The following is a 20,223-nucleotide window of genomic DNA, read 5'->3' as shown; positions in this document are numbered from 1 at the left end:
ATGCACCAGGAAGTAACCGCCGGACACTGAATCTGCCGGCACGTTGATTTCCGACTCCCAGCCTCCAGGACTGTGAGAAATAAATTTGTTATTTAAGATACTCAGTCTGTGGTATTTTTGTTACAGCAGCCAGAATGGACTGAGACCTCCCTAATCCCATCACCCACATGATTTCCTCCAGAGCTGTCCTCACTTTTAACATTAACCTGCTTATTTAAACCCTCAGTTCCCGCCATCTCCTCCACTCTGGGCAGAGGTGCCCCTAGATGTGCAAGTTTTTATTTTATTTTATTTTATTATTTTTTTCCTGAGGAAGATTGTCCCTCAGCTAACATCTGTGCCAATCTTCCTCTATTTTGTATGTGGGACGCCACCACAGCATGGCTTGGTGAGCGGTGTGTAGGTTCACAGCTGGGAACTTAACCATGATGCCACCGGGCCAGCCCACAAGTTTTTAATTTTGATGAAGTCAAATTTGTCTATTTTTTTAGTATAAAATTGTGATAGGCTAGGGCTTATAAATGACAGAATTTTGAGCTAAAACGAAGTGTAGAGATGATGTAATTTATTCTCCTAACTGATGAGGAGGTGGAGGGCTCAGAAGTGAAGTGACCAGCCCAAGGGCTCGTGGACCCAGAACCAGAACCTGTGTGTTCTGACACCTTGTCTGATTCGACCATATGGACAAAAAAAATTGGGAGCAAATGCCAAATTTTAAGGATCAACCTAAAACATCAAAGGAAGGATTCCTACTTCCTGTTGTTTCTGCCACCTAAGCTAAATGGTATTGTTTTTAAACGTTCATCTATTTTAAACTATTCACTTATTCACTAAGAAATATGTTCAATGGCTAGTATATACCAAGCTCTGTTAAAAACTTTAAGATGAAGAAGAATTTGGCCTAAATGAAAAGCTATCCTTATAATTCTTTCCCTGTACATTAAAAAAAGAAAAGAAAAGCCTAAGGAGGATTCTTTAAAAATAAGAAGTGCTACCACCATCAGGTTTTAAGCACTCTATAAACTGTGTTGAAAAGCTCTTTGCTGCTCAATTGTGGAGGAATAAAGATCTTCCTATTAAAAAGTCTTAATGGCAAGAGTTACATTGCAAGTTAAAGATATTTTCTCTGGGGCCTGAGATCAGTTGAATACCACTTAGCTGTATGAGTGGTGCGTTCTTTCTGCTCTGTTAGTGAGAAATGTAATTGTATGGAAAACAATGAGGCCCTGCTCCTTCCAATAAGTTAGGCAGAAACTCCCAGGGACCAGAGCTCAAGCTGGTGCTGAGAGCTGCTGCCTCAGGTGAGTGGAGCTGGGATGAAAGGCGAAGACAGTGGGATAATGAGGACTGGACTAGGAGCGTGGCGCACTTGGGTCCCAAGTCCTGCCCCTGCCAGCAACTGGCCAGATGACGTCTCTGGGCCTCAGTTTTCTCATCTGTCAGAGGTTTGGAGAGGGGATCTCTGAGGTCTCTGCATGGCTTTCCTACCCCCTCATTACAGCCTCCCACGTCGAGCACCTCGGCTGTGTCCGTGAACTAATAACCTCATAGCCCCTCATTCCTTCTGCAGCTCCCATATGGAGGGAGTTGGGTTTCTGGGCATCTCTTTCCTCCCTGCTTTTCTGCTCCTCATCTATAGTGACGCATCCAGGAGTAAATACAGTTCGGGGAAGGAGAACTGAACTGGAAAACGGCACCTGGAGTGAAGCCCTGGCTCTGCAACTCCTTGCTCTGTGTAACTTTTGGTAAGCACTTCACTTCTTTGGGCCTCGAGGTCCCTTGCTATCACGGAATAGAATTCAGCTGGATCAGTGGTTCTCAACATGTGACTAATAAGCACATAAAAAGATGTTCACCATCATTAGTAATTAGGGAAATCCAAAATAGAACCATGGAGATACCATTTCACACTAGAGTGACTATAACAAATAAGACAGAAGGTAACAGGTGATGGTGAAGATGTGGAGGATTGGGAACACTTACGTGTCGACAATGCTCATATAAAATGGTGTAGTCACTCTGGAATCGGTTTGGGGGTTTCTCAAAAAGTTAAACGTTAAACTACAATACCTCCCAGCAATTCCACCCTCAGGCGTCTACCCAAGAGAAATGAACACACACATCCACACAAAGACTTGCCTGTGAATGTTCATAGCAACATTATTTACAATAGTCTGCAACTGGAAACAACTTAAATGTCTATCAACCAGTGACTGAATAGACAACGTGGTAGATCCATACAATGGGATACTATTTGATACCAAAGAGGAGCAAACTACTGAAACGTGGTATGCCACAAATAAATCACAGTTAAAGACATTACGCTGAGAGACTACACATGATATGACCCTGTTTACATGAAGTGTTCGCAAAAGGTAAATATATAGAGACAGAAAGTGGATCAGTGATTGCCCAGGGCTGGGAGTGGGAATAAATGGGCATAGGGCTCTTACTGGGGGGATGAAAATGTCTTAAAACTGATTTATAGTGATGCTTGTGTCATTTGGTAAAAATTATTGAATTGCACACTTGAAATGGTGAATTTTATTATATGTAAAATAAATCTCATTCCCAAAAACTAGCCGATAACCTGAAACATGGTAGGAACATAACATATTGACTTGAAGCTATTTCATTGAAGAGGAGTCTGAAAACAAGAATGCAAGCCATGTTTGTTTCATAATAAATAATCTCTAGGATAACATATCTTTAACATTTAGGCTGAATATTATGTTTGAGATGAAGGATAATTGAAATGATTTTATCTAGGAACCAAGAAGAAATTCTTAAAAACATATTTCAAAATGCAAGAAATAAAGGTAGTGTCTGATATGGAACACACTTCAATACCATAAGCAGTTTTCCCCTTCTTTTCTTTTACTTTTCATTATGGGCATTTTGAAACACATACAGAAGTTAAGGACAATTTTGTTTCATCTCTACCTAACCCACTTCCCACCATCCCCACTCTGCACTAATTTATTGTGAAACAAATCACAGACATATCACATGAATACATTCATAAGGTAAAATACATTTTGCAAGGATGGCTCATCTCCAGTTATAGTTGTATTTCAAAGAAACATTGACAAAGGGTACAAATATATTGACAAAATAGTCTAAGAAAATCTTTCAGAATGTCAAATCAAACAGACCAGAAGAATATGGTGAAGCTATTTGTAATTCTCAAATATGTTTATGATTAAATTACTAATGTAACAGCTGGTAAGAATGCTATTAAATGACATGTATCTTATAGTTCCTTTTTCTTCAGATTTGCTACTCAGATTTTTCTTCATTTATGTTGTGCTTCACTTAAAAGAAAATTTTCCAAAAGGAATATCCCAATTTGGCGTTTCTAATTCTAAAAGATGACACTAAATGGGGAAATTCCACCAGTGAAACTTCTGTTCCTCTCCCATCACATCTGTTGGGCAGCATTTGTCCTCACTGTATGTTTTCAATCGGAATTTGTTTACCAACGCCTTCCCACCTGATACTTAGGGGCTTGTGGTGAGTTGTCAATTATTATAGTTTTTGAAAGATCTCTTCCAAGGATATTTAAGCCCTTTATATAGTTTCCTGGTACACAAACACAATGTTCATGGAAAAGCCAGGGCCTAAACATAAAAATAAAAACCAACTAATTAAAACCTCAATAAAGCTGCTGTTTTAAAAAAGAGAGAAGGAGACTTGGCAACTAACTGCCATACCTGCCCCTAAACTGGATTCAGTACTGGGAAGAAAAAAAATAAATAAGGGACATTTTTGAGTCAATTAATTAAATTAGAATACAAGTGATCTATTACACAGAAATGCTATATCAATATTAAATTTACTACAGTTGATAACTGTACTGTGGTTACGTAAGAGAATCACCCAGCTCTTAGGAAATACACACTGAAATATTATAATAAAGGACCACGATGTGTGTAACTTACCCTCAAATGATTCAGAAATTATATAGCTCTCTCTTTATATTATATAATTCTTATCTATTATAGATAGCTAATGTAGATAGGGATAATAGATAAGATAAAACAAGTGATAAAGCAAACGCAGTAAAATATGAACAATAGGTAAATATGGGTAAGGCGTATATGTGTTTCTTTGCACTATTCTTATTCTTGCAACTTTTCTACAAGTTTGTAATTATTTATAAATTAAAAAATTGAAAAAAATTAAAAGTAATTGTGGTCATGACTCTCACAAAAAGGTCCACCCTGATCTGGCCTCTGCCTCCCTTCTCAATTCCACTTTCATTCCCCTAGAAGAACCCTGTCTGGTTATTCTACATTAATTGTATTTCCAGACCACTCTCCATCCTTGGTTCCTCCTCAGTCCACATACACATTTTTCTCTCTGTCTGGCATGTCCTTATAACTCTTTCTCTGCTTGAAACCTTCTAATCATCCTCCTGACTCGGCTGTAACAGCTCCCTCATGAGGAAGTAGTTTTGGACATGGGTTGAGAGCAACCACTTTACCCTCAGGAAGACCTGGGTTTCAGACCAGGCTCCCTACTTCCCCCTTCAGATCTCAGGTGAGTGACCCTCCTCAGTTGTCCACACGCAAAATGAGGATAAAAATAGTGACATACCCCGTAAGACTGATGGGAGTGGATGAGAAAATACACGTGAAATGCTTAGCACAGAGTCTGGCAAATTGAGCATTCATTAAATGTTAGTTTTACCCTTGTGACTGCGCCGCGCCCCACCCCCCCCCCCGACCCGCCCTGCCACTGCCCAACCCGACCCCACAGCCCCTGCATTCCCCTCTGGAAAGCGCTTACAACACTGCTGTCATGATGTATTTCCATGTTTATTCCTTCTAAATTACGAGGCTTGAAGGCAAAGATCATGTTCTAGTCACCTCTGATTTTTCCAGCCCCTAGGATCATGTTTCTTGCTCACATAAAACAATGAAGAACTTACTTGTAATCCAAAATCAAGGATTTTACTTTTAAAAATGAAACAAAGAGTCACTATCAGTCTCATTCTTCTAAACATTGGGCTCTGAAGATGTCTGTGAATTATAGTCAAATACTACATCATCAAAGTACAGTAAAAAAATTATAGACTTTAATGCATTTATAAATAAACTGGCAACTGGGATCTTTATGAAAGATAATTCAGAAGTTAGGAAAAGCAACTTTGGTTCTTCGTGGCTAGAATGTAAGCTATCCGTCCAACCATTTCTTCCGAGAGACAAGGACTCTGGAGCGCAGGGAGGGGCATTGTCTGCAGACGTCATACTGCACACAGGGGACAGAGCCAGGCCTCCTAATGCAGCCCAGTGCTCCTTTCATTACATCATAGCTTCACATAACACAGACGGCCTCAGATTCGAGAATCGCTAAGAAACACGGCCACGGTTATACTTTCTTTCCTGAGGAAAACAAATCACAGATCTGAAAGTGTACCATACTCAGGCACTGATACATTTGAAAAAATTTATGGCGACGACACTCTGGGGGGGATCAGAATTGCCCACTCCAAAATGTGTCTCTTTGGCTTGATTATTGTTTTCTTTTTTTTAAGGACGATTAGCCCTGAGCTAACATCCGCTGCCAATCCTCCTCTTTTGGCTGAGGAAGATTGTCCCTGAGCTACCAGCTGTGCCCATCTTCATCTATTTTATATGTGGGATGTGGTAGGGATGCCTACCACAGCATGGCTTGATAAATGGTGCATTGATTCCATGCCCGGGGATCTGAGCTGGCAAACCCCAGGCCGCTGAAGTGGAGTGCATGATCTTAAGTGCTTCACCACCAGCCAGCCCCCGGCTTCATTATTTTTAAGGACAAAAGACTCTGAAAGAAACTTTAACCTTCCCCCTAACTGCCTGTAAGAATTCAAGACAGAAGGCCTGTCCCCAGGACAGGCCATCACCACAGATAACTCCAGAGTGTGATAGACTGGGAGGATCCTTGCTAAGCCCATTTTTATCAAAGTTCTCTCTCTGGTCACATTGTCTATAGGCAGTCAAACAAACACCCGTTTATTAAACATTTGCTTTCCCATCTCCAGTAAATTGCCTTCCTCCCCTTGGAAGTCCCAAACTACTACCCCCAATATCCTCCTTTGTCTTTAGCTGAAGATGGTACTTAAGGTGGTTGCTTTGGCCATTTTGGCAAGTTACTCAGTTTTCCTGGGTTTCTCCCATGTTATTAAACTTTGTTTCATTTTCTCCTGTTATTCTGCCTCATGTCAATTTAATTCTTAGACCAGCCAGAAGGACCTAGAGGGTGGAGGAAGACAATTCCTCCTCTACAACTCTTTTTAGAATGTTTGGCTTTGCATTAGACACAACTCGCAAACGAGAACAAAAAGTTAAAATCCACCTGAGGAATTACCAGGGAGTCCTCCTCATCTACCATCCTAGCTTCACCTCTAACCACACCCAATTCCTCTCCCTTTTTCCGTGGCAATATTTTCTTTTCTTTCTACCTTTGCATGTGCTGCTGCTGCTCCTAGAATTCTCTTTTCCTCAAAAATTGACTCATGCTTCAACTTCTAGAAACTCTAGGTTTCTCTCTGTGATCTTCCTTTTCCATTTCTAGTCCCATGGGCGTTTGCATTCCCTACATTCTGGCACCCCACGAACTTTCATTATTTGGATGTAACACTGTCTCCTCAGCCAGGAGGATCCTCTTTGTATTGTCCCAAGCCTAACGAGTGCTCAGCAATAGCGCTTCTCCCATGTTCTTACAGAATTATCTATAAAAATGAGAGAAACACAAAGGAATGGTGGACACAGGATTCACTACCATGGTTACTTCCAATGGGGGAGGCTGACTCCTGTTTGCAGGGTGAGGTTGTGGATCTTTATCACATATTTAAAAACTAAGCAATAATTCTCTATCACTAAGGTACAATAACGAAGGATTATTCACAGAAGATTGGCCTGATTGGTATCAAGTCTTGCACTCCTTGGACAGACATCCCTTTCCCATGATTCTATTATCAGTTCCACCACAAAGATCGCTCCTCGACCTTGAGCGATCACATGTCCACCGCACGGAGCTGCACGGGTGACCCAAGGTCACTCCCTCTCCCTGCCCTGGGCCTCATCCATGCATCGGGACTCCTGGTCTCCGCACATTTGTTTTGGGCGTGGGCAGTTTGTTTCCTTCCGTTTCAGTGGAATCAATACGCGCAGGATTAAGAGCATCCCTGGAGCTGGGTATTCGGTGACGTGAACGCAGGGCGCTCATTTGGGGTCTGATGCCCGCAGCCAAGAGCCCATATGTACTCGGCGCCGAGAAGTGCACCAGTCTCACGGCGAGAAGGTAGCAGGCAAGACCCCGTCTCCATCGGGTACCGGCGGGGGCTTCTCCGAGGAGGGGATACCCCGCGCGGACACTCTCCCGCGACCAGCCAGCCCGCCAGGCGGCGGAAGAGGGTGCCAGGCGGACCACGTGAGCCCGGCGCCCGGCCCGGACGTTAGAGCGCGAGCCCCGCCGCCGAGGACGTCACGGCGACGCCCAGGGCGCGGGGGCGGGGTTTGTCTGGGCCAATGGGCGGAGCGCGGCGCGAGTCCCCGCCCCGCCGCCGATGACGTCACGGCCACGCCCGGGGCGCGGGGGCGGGGTTCGTCTGGGCCAGTGGGAGGAGCGCGCCGTGAGTCCCCGCCCCGCCGCCGAGCACGTCACGGCCACGCCCTGGGCGCGGGGCGACGGGCGCCTGGGCCTCCGCCCCCGAGGTCTGAACTGCTGTTGCTGCGCCCGCCGACCCTCTCCGCCCGGCTCGTCGCAGCCCCCGCCTCCGCACCATGGCTTTCGTCACCAGGCAGTTCGTGCGCGCCATGTCCTCCTCGTCCGCCGCGTCGGCCGCAGCCAAGAAGATCATGGTCAAGCACGTGACGGTCATCGGCGGCGGGCTGATGGGCGCGGGCATCGCGCAGGTGAGCGCCCCCGCAGCGCCCGCTCCGTGCCGCGCGCCTGGGATGGGAGCGCGAGGGCCGTCGGCCGGCCCGCCCTGGAGGTCCGGAGTGCGGGCCCGAGTCTCCGCCCCCAGGGCCCGGGTCCCGGGCCGAGCCTGTTTCCTGGTCCCTGGGTTCCACCCGCTCCCGGGCCCGACGGCGGTCCAGGCGCAGTCGGGCATGCACTTTGGCCCGAGCGGTGCGGAGAAGAGAGTGTGCATGTGCACGGGTGGAGTGGCCGCTCGCCGTCAGCCCCGCTGGCTTCCAGGACCTTTCGATCAGTTGTTGCAATTCTGCAGTCGTTGTCAGAGCGGCTTTCTACCCTCCCTGACGCGTCTCCTTTCTTCCCGCCGGGGGTTTCCTTTGCTTGCTGGGTTACAAAGTCATCACCTCTGTAGCACAGCGTGAAGTTTCCTAATCAGGGCTTGGCAGGTCCTGGGATCCTGGCAGCTGCAGTGCTTGGGCGACCTTTGACTTCGTGCCCTCTCTGCGGGAGCTGCGCGGCTTGGGCCCTGGGGAGGGTGGCGGGGGAGATAAAGGGGTGAGGGCCGGGAGGAGTCTCCGCTCTGCGGGACTCTGCCCAGGTCCAGCTGAGCTGTGGTTCAGGGTCGTTGCGCACTTGGTTACCCGAATGCTGGGATACTTGCCTGTCACTGACTTCCTTTTAGTGGTTACATTCCAGCTCCTGTTGGAGAACCTATAGATTTTCCTATCTTAGCTGATTGTATTTTTAGCAATTCAGCCCTTTTGCAACTTGTATGGTTGGGGGCGGCACTTACCTAACTTTTTAGCGGAGGGCTCAGGTGCAGTGGCTCCAGTCGTGGAAGAGTTTAGTTTTTTCAGTGTCTGTCTCCTACCAACTTCACACTTCCATGCTTGCTTTTTAGAAAATCTTTTATTACGCTTCTTGGTTTTCCCCTCCCTGCAACTTTTTTGCAACACATTAATTTGATCGCATTTTCTCCTAACGTGTATTTCATAACCATTTTATCGGTCTGCATCTTACAGTCTCCATTTCTTTCTTCTGAGATCATGATTTTGGACATACATTCCTCTTTTTATGGTGTGGTTGCCCTGGCTGCTAGGTTGTGGTGTCCCCATAATCTGTGTGACACATGAGGAGGAGTGGGTCTCTTTAAAGTTCCATATATTATAGTATGTGATCCTAGGAGGAAGTTTGGGTTGAGTGCACTTGTACCCCTGCTCCAACAGAATTTCCCAAGGCTGTGAGAGTGAGATTTGTTGTGTGCAGGTATCAAATAATGTATTTGTTTAAAAACAATTAGACAACATCTTACTGACAAGGTATTAGGGCTTTTAGCCTCAAGTGACAACATAGGAAATGGACGCAGAAACGATTGTGGACCGTGTCTTGAAGGCATCCATGGAAGAGGGTTAGAAACTAAGTAGAAACTAGGTAGAACGCATCACCTCAACTTTTGTACAAAGTCGGATAGCTCAGAACCTGGAATGCTGTGCCCATTACTGGATACCATAAAAAAAGGGTGTTAGGTTGCATGAAAAAGCACAGAGGTAGCACCTAAAATGATGGGTATGGTATTGGAGCTTTCATCTGAGGCGACGGGAGGAGAAATAATTGACATTGATAGGAACACAGACTTGTAGATCAAATCCTTAAGTAGTCCGACAAGGGAGTCCCTTTTCAAACTTAAGGGGGAAAAAGAGAGTTATTTACCCCATAGGTTGGAAACATAATGGAGCTGTTGTTCTAAAAGTTGTTGAAGACCAGAAGTCTAAAAGTGGCCGGTCGTAAGGAACAGTAGTTCCATCGTACGTAACAGGATTTAAAAGAGCCTCAGCCACTTTAGGTGACAGCTCTAATCCTGTGGAGGGGACTCATGCTTTCCTGTGAAACGTCTGTGCTGCTGTCAGCCAGCTGGTTGATTTCAGGGGTGTTTCCAGTGGGTCAGCTCATCTGTTCTCCTCTCTCCCCTTCAGCCTGTCGTTCTAGGAGTATTGCCTCATTCTTTGTGCTCCTTGACCTACAGCGTTTGCACAGGGTGAATCTGTTTCGCTTATTGAGTGCCACCAACTAGTTAGTTAATGTGTTTTCGTGTAGATTGGCTCCAGTGCAGTGTGGGGCAACGGGACGACCTGTATGCTGGCTCTCCCTCACGCTGGCTGTGTTGACATGGGAAAGCCTCGGTTTACTCATCTGTAGAGTAGGACTGATAACTAGTGCTAGCCTCGCAGGAGATGGAGAGGATGAACGAACTAGTGCGTGTCAGGTGCTCAGCATGGTGTCTAATAAGAGTTCACACAATGTTAGGTGCCTCTGTGATTGTTATCTTCTGGCAGTTCTCCTTGTCCTTCTGCTCTCTTATCTACTCCATCTCTGATCGTTGCTGCTGAGGTAGGTGTCATAGTTAGATGGAAAATAATGGTCATGATTCTGTTGCATCTTGCTTAATCTTGGAGGTACGTGCCAGTTGATACTGCAGCTTGGGACCTCTGAAAAGAGGGAAGGCGCTTTTTATCTTCCCCGCAGTGTAAATCCTCAGAAAAGCCTTAAAAGCATAAGCACAGGCTGGCATCTAAGTTATGCATTTATGTTCACTCTCCTGAACTGTCTCTAACTATAGTCATGCGTCGTTAACAACCTGGGACATGCTCTGAGAAATGTGTTGTTAGGCGGTTTCCTTCTTGTGCAAACATCATGGAGTACACTTACACACACCTAGATAGTATGGCCTGCTACACACCTAGGTTATATGGTACCAATCTTATGGGACCACCGTCATATATGCGGTCCGTCCTTGACCGGATCATCATTATGTGGCAAGTGACTGTAGGTTTTTTTTTAAGACTGGCCCTGAGCTAACATCTGTTTCCAGTCTTCCTGGTTTTTTTTCTTCTCCCCAAAGCCCCCCAGTACATAGTTGTATATTCTAGCTCTAGGTCCTTCTGCTTCTGCTATGTGGGGCGCCACTTCAGCATGGCCTGATGAGCGGTGTTAGGTCCACACCCAGGATCCAAACCAGCAAAACCCTGGGCCACTGAAGCGGAGTGCTTGAACTTAACCACTCGGCCATGGGGCCCCTGCAGTTTTAATTTTATTTAAGGTATAGTTCTGTTTACAATTTTAATCTTTTAAAAATTTATCGTTTTGCCATATGTTCCAGTTCATGCTGAGTAGGATGAAAAAAATTTGAATAGGTTTTGTGGGAGCCTGACACTTATCTCAAGCAATTAAGCAATTTAAGATGAGTGAGGTCTGTGCTTGGTTACGTTTGATCAGAGCACGGGCCATTTGTCCATTTGTGCTCTCCGGGAGGGTCTACTTGGCCTGCCATTTCTTTTGTTTGTTTTACATTAAAAAAAAAAAAAAAAAATCCCTCAGCCTGCAGGTTAATATTTAAGTCAGGTTAACGCATTTTGTGTGTTTGCCCATTATGTGGGCATCATTATGTGCCTCTGCCTTGGTTCTGATTGCCACTTTATCTTTAGCCTGGTACTTAGGTGGCAAGAAAGTGTACAGAATTAAAAGACCCGCGAGGGAGCACAGGCTGCTTTTTGCTTCATGAGAAGAAACCTGCTGACGGTGCGCTTCTCCAGTTTATAGAACGCGTCCTCTCTGAGCTCTGCTCGGCCCTTGCCTTTTCCACCCAAGGGGCCCAGGGAGCTTGGAGCTTTCCCCAGTGTGTGGTGAGGAGCCCGTGGGCTCCCCGGGAATGGCACTTCAGGGCCCCGATTTCTCAGCGCTCTCTGTGCAGCCTTCCTTAGTGCGCTACCTACACCTTCGAGGGTGTGAGAGAGTTTGCGTCCTGAAGGGGTTTGGGGCCCGGTCCTTCTCACCCAAAGCTTGTGTGTGTGTCCCTCTTAAAGAGCCAAAAGTACACCTTTCTTCTGGAAAGAACTCCTCGGAAGTTGGGGGCGGGGGGGCATCTTAAGCTGCAGGTGGATGTTTCCCCGGCGTTGGTGTTGCTCTGCCGTGCTTGAGGAGGACTCCCGTGGACCCAAAGCTGCTTTTCTCCCCAGCCGCTGAATTTGCTCACCCATCTCTTCTCCGACTCCATCTCTTCCCGACTCTGGAGTTTCTGGTGCCGAAGAGAAGCGTGGTGTGCATCGCTTTGTGCTGTTCTTGGTTTGCCTCTTTTCTGTTGCTGCAGTGAGCGCGTCTCTGTTGAAGTTTGCTTGGAGACTGCGGTGGCCTGGGACAAGTTTCAGGGTCGCAGGAGATGGCGCAGTCACTGGCTGTGAGCTCTCCTTTTCCTGTCCTTCTGGGAGGGAGCGTTTCTGTTCCCAGGTGTTCTTTCCTCGTCGAGGGTGTGTGATCGTGCTTGTCAGGAAGTTCACCGCTCATCCCCGGGGTGGCCACTTCTTCCCTGGGCCCTCCTCTGCTCTCGTGATGTCCTGGGATGGGGAAACCAGCCTCTGGCAGCGTAGTAGTTGTTGCCCCTGGGACAGGGCCGCAGATGCTGCATGAGGAGGACGGCTGCCAGGCGAAGAAGAAAGAAGCCCGGGATATAGTTTGGGTGTTGTAGAGCGTAAGCGGCACCCAGGTCAGGTTGTGGGTTTTCTCCGCCAGGTCCCCTAGGTCCAGCCTCGCACTGCCTGACCCTTGCTTGAGTTTCTGATTTCCTTCCTCCCCCTTCTCTCTTCTCCCTGTGTCCACCTTGGGCACCCCCTCCCTGCCTGGGTCTCCTGGGGCCAGGAAGGTCATGCCCCTGCTCTCTACGCCATGTCTCCCCTGGGTTACCTAGTGAGGCAGTGTGCTGGTTTCTGCTGAGCGTGGTGCAGCGCTTGAAAGTGGGCAGGAGGGAGGTGTCGGCCCTTCCTCTCCTGGCTGTGGGAACCTTGGGCCCGTCACCGAACCCCTCTCTGCCTCTTCCTTTCTTGGGAGAGATGGGAGCCGCCTCACAGTGTCGTGAGGGTCCGAGGAGCTAAGTGCTCAGAGTCGCCCAGCGTGTTCAGTGGTGACCCTTCAGGAAATGTAGATCCATCAGATCTGGTCCAGGCATGACTTCTCTCATTTAAGATTCTCCTGGGGCCGGCCCAGTGGCGCAGCGGTTAAGTGCTCACATTCTGCTTCGGTGGCCCGGGGTTTGCCAGTTTGGATCCCGGGTGCAGACATGGCACTGCTTGATAAGCCATGCTGTGGTAGGTGTCCCACATATAAAGTAGAGGAAGATGGGCATGGATGTTAGCTCAGGGCCAGTCTTCCTCAGCAAAAAGAGGAGGATTGGCAGCAGATGTTAGCTCAGGGCTGATCTTCCTCACATACACACAAAGATTCTCCTAACTGGCTTTGAAGATGTTTGATGGGGAGTTCAAACAGCGCTAAAGGTTTAAGACTGTTGTGTGGGTTGTTGAGAAGGAGGATCTTAGTGTTCCGTTTGTGCGATTTTGGGTGTTACGTGTTCAGGTTCAATAGAGCCTCGCACCTAACACTCTACAAATGTGACACTTTATTGTATTCAGAGTAGTTTGATGTTTCTATCATTTCATGCGACTGTTATAATAATCACCCCTGCAGAGATGGCATTTGGGGTCAGGGGTCGGAGGCAGAGCAGGGGGCTGGGTCTGGGGTCTCTCAACTCCTGTGCTGCTGGCCAGAGACCCCGAGGCTGAGAAGATCACATTTCTGCCTGCACCTCTGGCCTCTGCTGTCTTGTGGGGAGAAGTGTGGCCTCCATGAGCAAGGGCATCCTTTGTGGGTGTCTGGGATCAACAGGTGTCAGCTTCACCTCTGCTCAGCTCTGGACTCAAAATGAGTCACCTGCTGGTTGTCTCCCTCTGGATGCCCTGCTGCATCTTTCTGTCCATAACAGACTCCAGCTCACTTGCCAAGACCTAGTGAATGCATCTTGTTCCCTCCCTGTGCCCCTCCAGCTTTCCTGGAGAGCGTCCTCCCTCTGTCCTTGCCGTTGTTGTTCCCCCAGCCACGTGCATCTGCGGGTGGGGTCGGGGTCAGAGTCTCCTGCATACTGCAGAGGCTCTGGGCTCTCCTCTCTGAGGAGGGCTCTTTCCCTGCTCTCTGCTTTGTGATTCCTGGACCAGGCACTGGTACGGTACCTGCATTGTTGTGAGAGCCTTCTTTTTGCTGAGGAAGATCACCTTGAGCTGACATCCATGCCAGTCCTCCTCTATTTTTTATGTGGGTCGCCACCACTGCATGGCTGCTGGCCAATGGTGTATGTCTGTGCCCAAGAACCGAACCCAGGCCACCAAAGTGGAGTGCGCCGAACTTAACTCTAGGCCATGGGGCCAGCCCCGAGAGAGCCTTTTGATTGGTCCTTTTCAGCAAAAACTAATGGGAAAAATCTACTCATCCTGACACACATTGCCATGTGCGTCTTCCCGGAGGGCAAGTTGGGTTGGTAGCTCTCTCCTCTGCTCAGAAGTGTCCGTCGTGGCAACCTCTTTCAGAGGGCCTTCCATATAATTGAGTTGGTGGATAACTGGACATCAACATGGCCAGTTATCCCTTCTCCTTTCCAGAATTTGTGGGAGAGGGGAGGGGAGTGTCCTGGGAGAGAAGATATTTTCTCTGTTATCAAATCCAGATGCTTATTGAATTTTTTAAAAAATTGTGAATTTAACAGAATTCTTGTCTAAAAATGGAGACACATATCCTTGGCTTTTCAGAAATACTTTCTGAGATATAAATATCCAAGTCCAAAAAAGGAGGCCAGCCAATGAACTTAACTCTTTTAAGAACAAACCAGCTGGTTATGGTGGTGGCGGTGTTTGAAAGCCTCAGGAGAGTGCCCTTTTCTGATGTGGAAGTTTCTGAAGACCACTGCTGCTGCTGACCGGGTTCAGGGGGTTGCGCAACAGAGATCAGCATGAGCCAGCGCTGCCAGATCTGAGAGATACACCTGATTTATGACTTTTTCCTCCCTGGATCCAGTCATGAGAACCCAAAGCCAGGCGTTGGTGTGAAGGCACAGCTGCCTCTGGGGCGCAGTCAGCATGGAGAGTGCTGACTTGCTGCGTGCATTCTGAGGATTGGGAGGAACTCAGAATTTGGGTGTGTCAGCGAGTTTGCACAGCTTTGCAATTTTTCTTTTTTTTTCCCCCTGAGGAAGATTTGCTCTGAGCCAGCTATATGCCAGTCATCCTCTATTTTGTATGTGGGTCACTGCCACAGCATGGCTAATGAGTGGTGCAGGTCCCTGCCCAGGAACCAAACCCACGAACCTGGGCTGCTGACACGGAGCACCCCAAACTTAACCACTAGGCCACAGGGCCGGCCCCTGCAGTTTTTATGAGAGAACATGCTGATGAAACTCAGCCCTCCTGTAGTTAGGGGCAGATGGGACACCTCCCTGGACCAGCTGATGGAGTTCTCAGTAGTTCACCATTCAAGTTAGGCTTCAGGGAAGCTGCTTCAGATCTGGTGGTACGTTTGCAGAAACCTGAATCCAGCGTGCCTCTGCTCGGCATGTCAACTTGGCCCTGCGGCCCAAGTACTCAGGGCCTTTGACAAGCGTGCTGTTCACTCGGCCTATTTTTACAGGTCTGAAGCACCCTAGTCTAAAAATATTTCTCTCTGCCTAAGCCTGCCTTCCACCAAGGCTAGCGAGTCCTGGAGCTGAGGACATAGCCTTCAAATAAAACTTTTTCCACTGCGGACTGCTTGTCCTCAACGTCTCACAGCGTGCTGGTCACTATCATGTGAAACAGGAGATCTCAGCGGTCAATCTAAGTTGCAGTCACTCAGGTTGGTGCTAGGAGGAGTCCTGCTTATTTAGTGGAGACATGACAGACTCTGGGAGGAGGAGGAAAGTCCTCTTCTTTCTGTGGTCCACCCTCCGCCACCCCCTGGGCGCAGTCGTGGCTTCATTAGAGAACAATGCCTGTGCTTGGTTTTCTTGCATCCAGGACACACGAGCTTCTTTTCTCAGGAAGAGCCCTGAATAATGTAGTTACTTTCACATTGTGAGAGGAACCCCTCAGCTACATGGATGACAAGAGCCCTGGACCTTCAGGAGACCTGATCTCGTCTTGGCTTGTCTACCAGATGTGTTTGTTCCATCAGCATTTCCTGGCAACCCGCCACAGCCAGGCCACGGGGTCTCGGTACTCAGCAAAGATGAATGACATTTATTCCGGGGCCTGCAGTGGGGGCGACGGCACCTAAACAGCCTGTGATAACACAGTGTGGTGGGGTGGTGCAGTGATCAGGGTACGCATGGGTGTTACAGGAGCATGAAGGGAGGGGAGACCCAGCCTGGGACCCCGAGGATCTTGAGGTATAAGATTGGGAAGTGATCTTATGTAGTATCTGGAGGTAATACTCAGGCTTAGTAACGCGGTGAAGCGGGCGGAGGCGTGGACAGTGAGAGGCCAGAGGGGAGAGGCAGCAGCAGGTGCCGGGAGCCGAAGGCTTGGGGTGGTGCTGGGGGTCAGGCGGCAGGGAGTGGTGTGTGGGGAGGAGGCCGTCTCCGTCCTGAGGGCCTTGCATGTCATGTAGGAACTTGAGTTATCTTGTTTGACATCCCACATGTGGAGCCTTCTGTTGTTGAGTTGGGTTTTTTTAATGTTTTGTCAGTGAAATTCTGAAGTCTCTCAGCTAAAGGACTCTGCCCTGGTTGTCTTTGTCTCTGTTCCCTTCGGCTTCGGCACCGTCTCAGGCCAGATGGACTTGAAGTTTCTTCCCCAGCTCCTTGAGGAGCAGAAAGCCCGAGTGAGGCCTGCTGGAGGTGGAGGAGGGAAGGCAGATTGGGACCTGGGCCAGTAGGAATCAGAGGAGTCCTGTCCCTCAAAGGATGACACAGGTCAGAGGTTAAGAGAAATCAAGTGAAAATCACCTGCGTTCTTCCCTGGCACTGTCAGGCCCAGGGACCAGAACAAGAGCGGGAGGCCCAAGCCCGCACCTCTGCCTCCCAACCTGGGAACGGAGTCAGCTGTGGCCCCGGGGTGCCCGTCTGTGAGCGGCTCAGTGTCATCACCAGCTGCATCTGGAACTGAGATTTATTTTCTTAGTTTCCATGTCAGGGCTCCCCACTCAGTCCTGCCCCCCTAGGTTTGGGATTTACCCACAGGACCCAGCCCATCGTCATACTCACAAGTCATACTGTGATTGCTACAGCCAAAGGCTGGAGTGGAATCAGTGAAGGGGGAAGCGCGGGGCGGAGCGTGAGAGAGCCGGCGGGCTTCCGGAGCACTCTCCCCGTGGTCGCACAGGATACGCCCCATTCCCCCAGCGCCAGGGTGACAGCCCTGGGAAGTGTCGTCTGCCAGGGGTGCTCCTTGGAGACCCAGAGCCAGGGTTTTCACTGGGGCTGGCACATGGGCACCTCTGCCTGGCAAGTGCCAAACTCCTGGCTCCCAGAAGGAAAGCAGGCGTCGGCATAAATCACCTTGCCAAGCAGTTCAGGCCCAGCGAGCCACTCTTATCACTGGACCCTCTCCACTCTGTTCCCCATGCCACCAAGGCCTTCCTGAGGGTACATCTCAGGCCTGCTGTGCTGTCCTGGGCACCGTTTCTGGATTTGCTCTTGCTTGTTTACTCTGATTTACTGAATTGGAGGTTCAGATTCTTGTGCGTGGACTGGAGGTGTGGGCACGTGGGCCTTGTTCTCTGTTGCTTACGGAGAACTCAGGTCGAGATTGCTGGGTGTTTTGCTTCTGGGGCGTTGTCTTGCTTTGACCGCGCTGCCTGCCTGCCTGCATCCGGGGCTCCGGCAGCCGGGGCTTCTGCCCACAGGGCAGGTTCACCACCGGCCTGTGTCGGTGACCCTCCGACCCCGCCGTGGTTGTCGAGCCTTCCAGTCCTGGCAGCACTTCCTGTTCTTGGAGCCCGGGTGGGCTGTGGGCGTTGGCGGTGCTGATGCTGCCTCCAGGCCCCACAGGCCCCGGCTCGCAGCCCTTGTGCAACTCTTGGGGAGAAGCTGTAGGCGCCGGTGTGATTCACGTCTACTTAAAGCCTGGCTCCCCATTTTTAAAGCGTTCTTTGGAAATCTTGCCGTGGGGTTTGAACCTCTTTGCCTCTGAATTCTGCTCTTCTGTTGCTTTTCCTCCTTGGTTTTCAGCTTTGAGTTTTAGTTGCCTGGTTTGAGAAATCTCACACCGTGATGGTGGTTTACAGTGACTTTGTACTGTCATCTGCGAGCAGGTCCATTCGTATGCACCGCTGGTCCACACAGGGTCAGAGCAGGGATTCTGAGGGTCTTCTTGGACCCTGAGGGGCAGTGGTGCTGGTGTCCTGCATCACGTGTATTTGTGTTAGGTCCTGTCTATCCTCTTACTGATGCTTCAACTCAGTAGGACACCCGCCTGGAATGTGACCGATGAGCTGTGTTTACCCACACTACTTATTCCGTAGTCCTTTGAAAGCTGTTGGCAAACTGTGATGAAATAGGGATTGACTTGTCACTGATTGTGGCCCAAGTAAGCCAGCTCCAGGTGCATTTGGGGCGACTTCCCCAAACCTCCTCACTGTGCGGCCAGGGTGGGCGTGGGGGGAGGGAATCGCCCTCCTGAACTGGCTGAGCACCAGGGACCTGCTTTCCTGAGAGTGTTGTCACTACATAGCCTTTGGGGACAGGAGTCTTTGCCACCATTATTGGAGTCTTTCCTGTTGCTGGTTTAAGGACTACAGAAGAAGCGAGCTGAGGGCTAGAGCTGCACAGGTGCTCCCGGTCTAAGGAGACAGGTGGTGGGCGGGGAGTGGGTGCTGTGAACGAGCTGTCGAGCATGTGGAATGTGGCTGGTGCAACTGAGGGATTGGCTTTTAATTCCATTTAGTTTCCGTGGCCACGTGTGCTAGTGGCTCCCATGCTGGGCAGCACAGTCAGGGAGGTGGTTCCAGTGTGGCCTCGAGAGCCCAATTCACATCCCACTGCCGCCTGCCCGCCGTGTGACCAGGGCACCCTTCTTAACCTTATAAGGCTGTTTTGAGGCTTTGCTGTCATCCAGGTAAAGGGTTTAGAGCCGTGTCTGGCAAGAAGTGTGTGTTTACTTAATGTTGGCTTATTATTGTGTTGACTCAGTATTTTGAATAGAATAGTGGTAGAGTTCACGTGGAATATGAAACTACATTTTTTTTTAACTTTTATGTTTTCTGTATTTTTTTGCTCTAGGTTGCTGCAGCAACTGGCCACACAGTGGTGTTGGTGGATCAGACGGAGGACATCCTGGCAAAATCGAGAAAGGGAATTGAGGAAAGCCTTAGGAGAGTGGCCAAGAAGAAGTTTGCAGAAAACCCCAAGGTGACTTCTTGTCATTGATGTCCTCAAGATGAGTCCTCTGACCACGTCATGTCTGTGAGCCGTTCTGGCCTTTGCTCTGCCTTTTCAAGTTGTTTGTGTGAAACTTACTTCCCCGTTAACTTTAGACCAATATAATAACACGGTCACTGCACATTCCGTGGGGACTGATACAGGAGAGGTAAATAACCGATAACACGGTCACTGCACATTCCCTGGGGGCTGATTACAAAACACGTGAAGTAAATAACCTTGTTGTTGGCTAGGTTTTGAGGTTGAGGAGAAAGATTCTGCAGGTAGTGAACTCATTATCTCCGCTGAGAATTTGGGATTGAAGATCAGTTATTTTGCTAAAATGATAGAAGAGGGAGAAACAGGAAGATAATGTTTGTAGTTGCAAGTTGAAAAGAGAATGCTGTCGTAAATGTGGCATTTAGATAGAGAATCGTGACGACTTTTTATAAAGAGAGGAAAATGGAGAGTGAGTTGTGTTCCCCATCCCACGGCAGAAGAGCTCCCGCACTCGAGGGGCCCTCGGAGGGTGGGCTCCGGTGTGCCGACCTGTCCCCACTTCCTTAGAGACACCGCACAGGTCACCACGTGAAGTGTGGCCTGCCCTCGCCGCCTCGGTACAGGAGCTGGGGCCTCATCCCCCTGCAGCTCCATGGGCTCCTTGTCACAGGCAGAGACTAGGTGCAGTTGGGTTTGTCGTGTGTTCCCCTCGGGTGTCCACAGCAATGTGTCTACTTGTCTTTTTACATTTTTTATTGTGGTAAAATTTACCATTTTAACCATTTTTAAGGGTACAATTTAGTTAGTGACTTTAATTACATTCACACTATTGTGCAACCATCACCACTCTTTCCAACATGTTTCCATCTTTCTAAACAGACTCTGTACCCACTAAGCAGTAACTCCGCCTCCCCTCCTCCCCCGCCCGGGAGACGTCCAGTCTGCCTTCTGTCTCTGAATTTGCCTGTTCCAGGGACCGCTTAGCAGTGGAATCTTGCAGTATTTGTCCTTTTTGACTGATTTATCTCATTTGCTTTGGGGTCTTCAGGGTTCCTCCGGGCTGTCACACATGTCGGAACTTCATTCCTTTTTCTTACTGAACGGCGTTCCAC

At 48.8% G+C, this 20,223-nt stretch overlaps 1 protein-coding gene across 1 annotated transcript in view; it reads left to right on the top strand.

The window, feature by feature from the left end:
* Positions 1 to 7,044: 7,044 nt before the first annotated feature.
* The window catches only part of HADH (hydroxyacyl-CoA dehydrogenase), a 33,325-nt gene continuing 20,146 nt past the window's right edge, over positions 7,045 to 20,223 (top strand). The window contains exons 1-2 of the mRNA XM_008529375.2: positions 7,045 to 7,904; positions 18,974 to 19,102. Of these exons, the coding sequence (XP_008527597.1) occupies positions 7,773 to 7,904; positions 18,974 to 19,102 (261 nt within the window). The 5' untranslated portion in view covers positions 7,045 to 7,772. The remainder of the gene's footprint in view (positions 7,905 to 18,973; positions 19,103 to 20,223) is intronic.

The sequence above is a fragment of the Equus przewalskii genome, chromosome 2, assembly GCF_037783145.1.
Source record: "Equus przewalskii isolate Varuska chromosome 2, EquPr2, whole genome shotgun sequence".
Lineage (NCBI taxonomy): Eukaryota > Metazoa > Chordata > Mammalia > Perissodactyla > Equidae > Equus > Equus przewalskii.
This window is presented reverse-complemented; position numbering and strand designations above follow the sequence as displayed.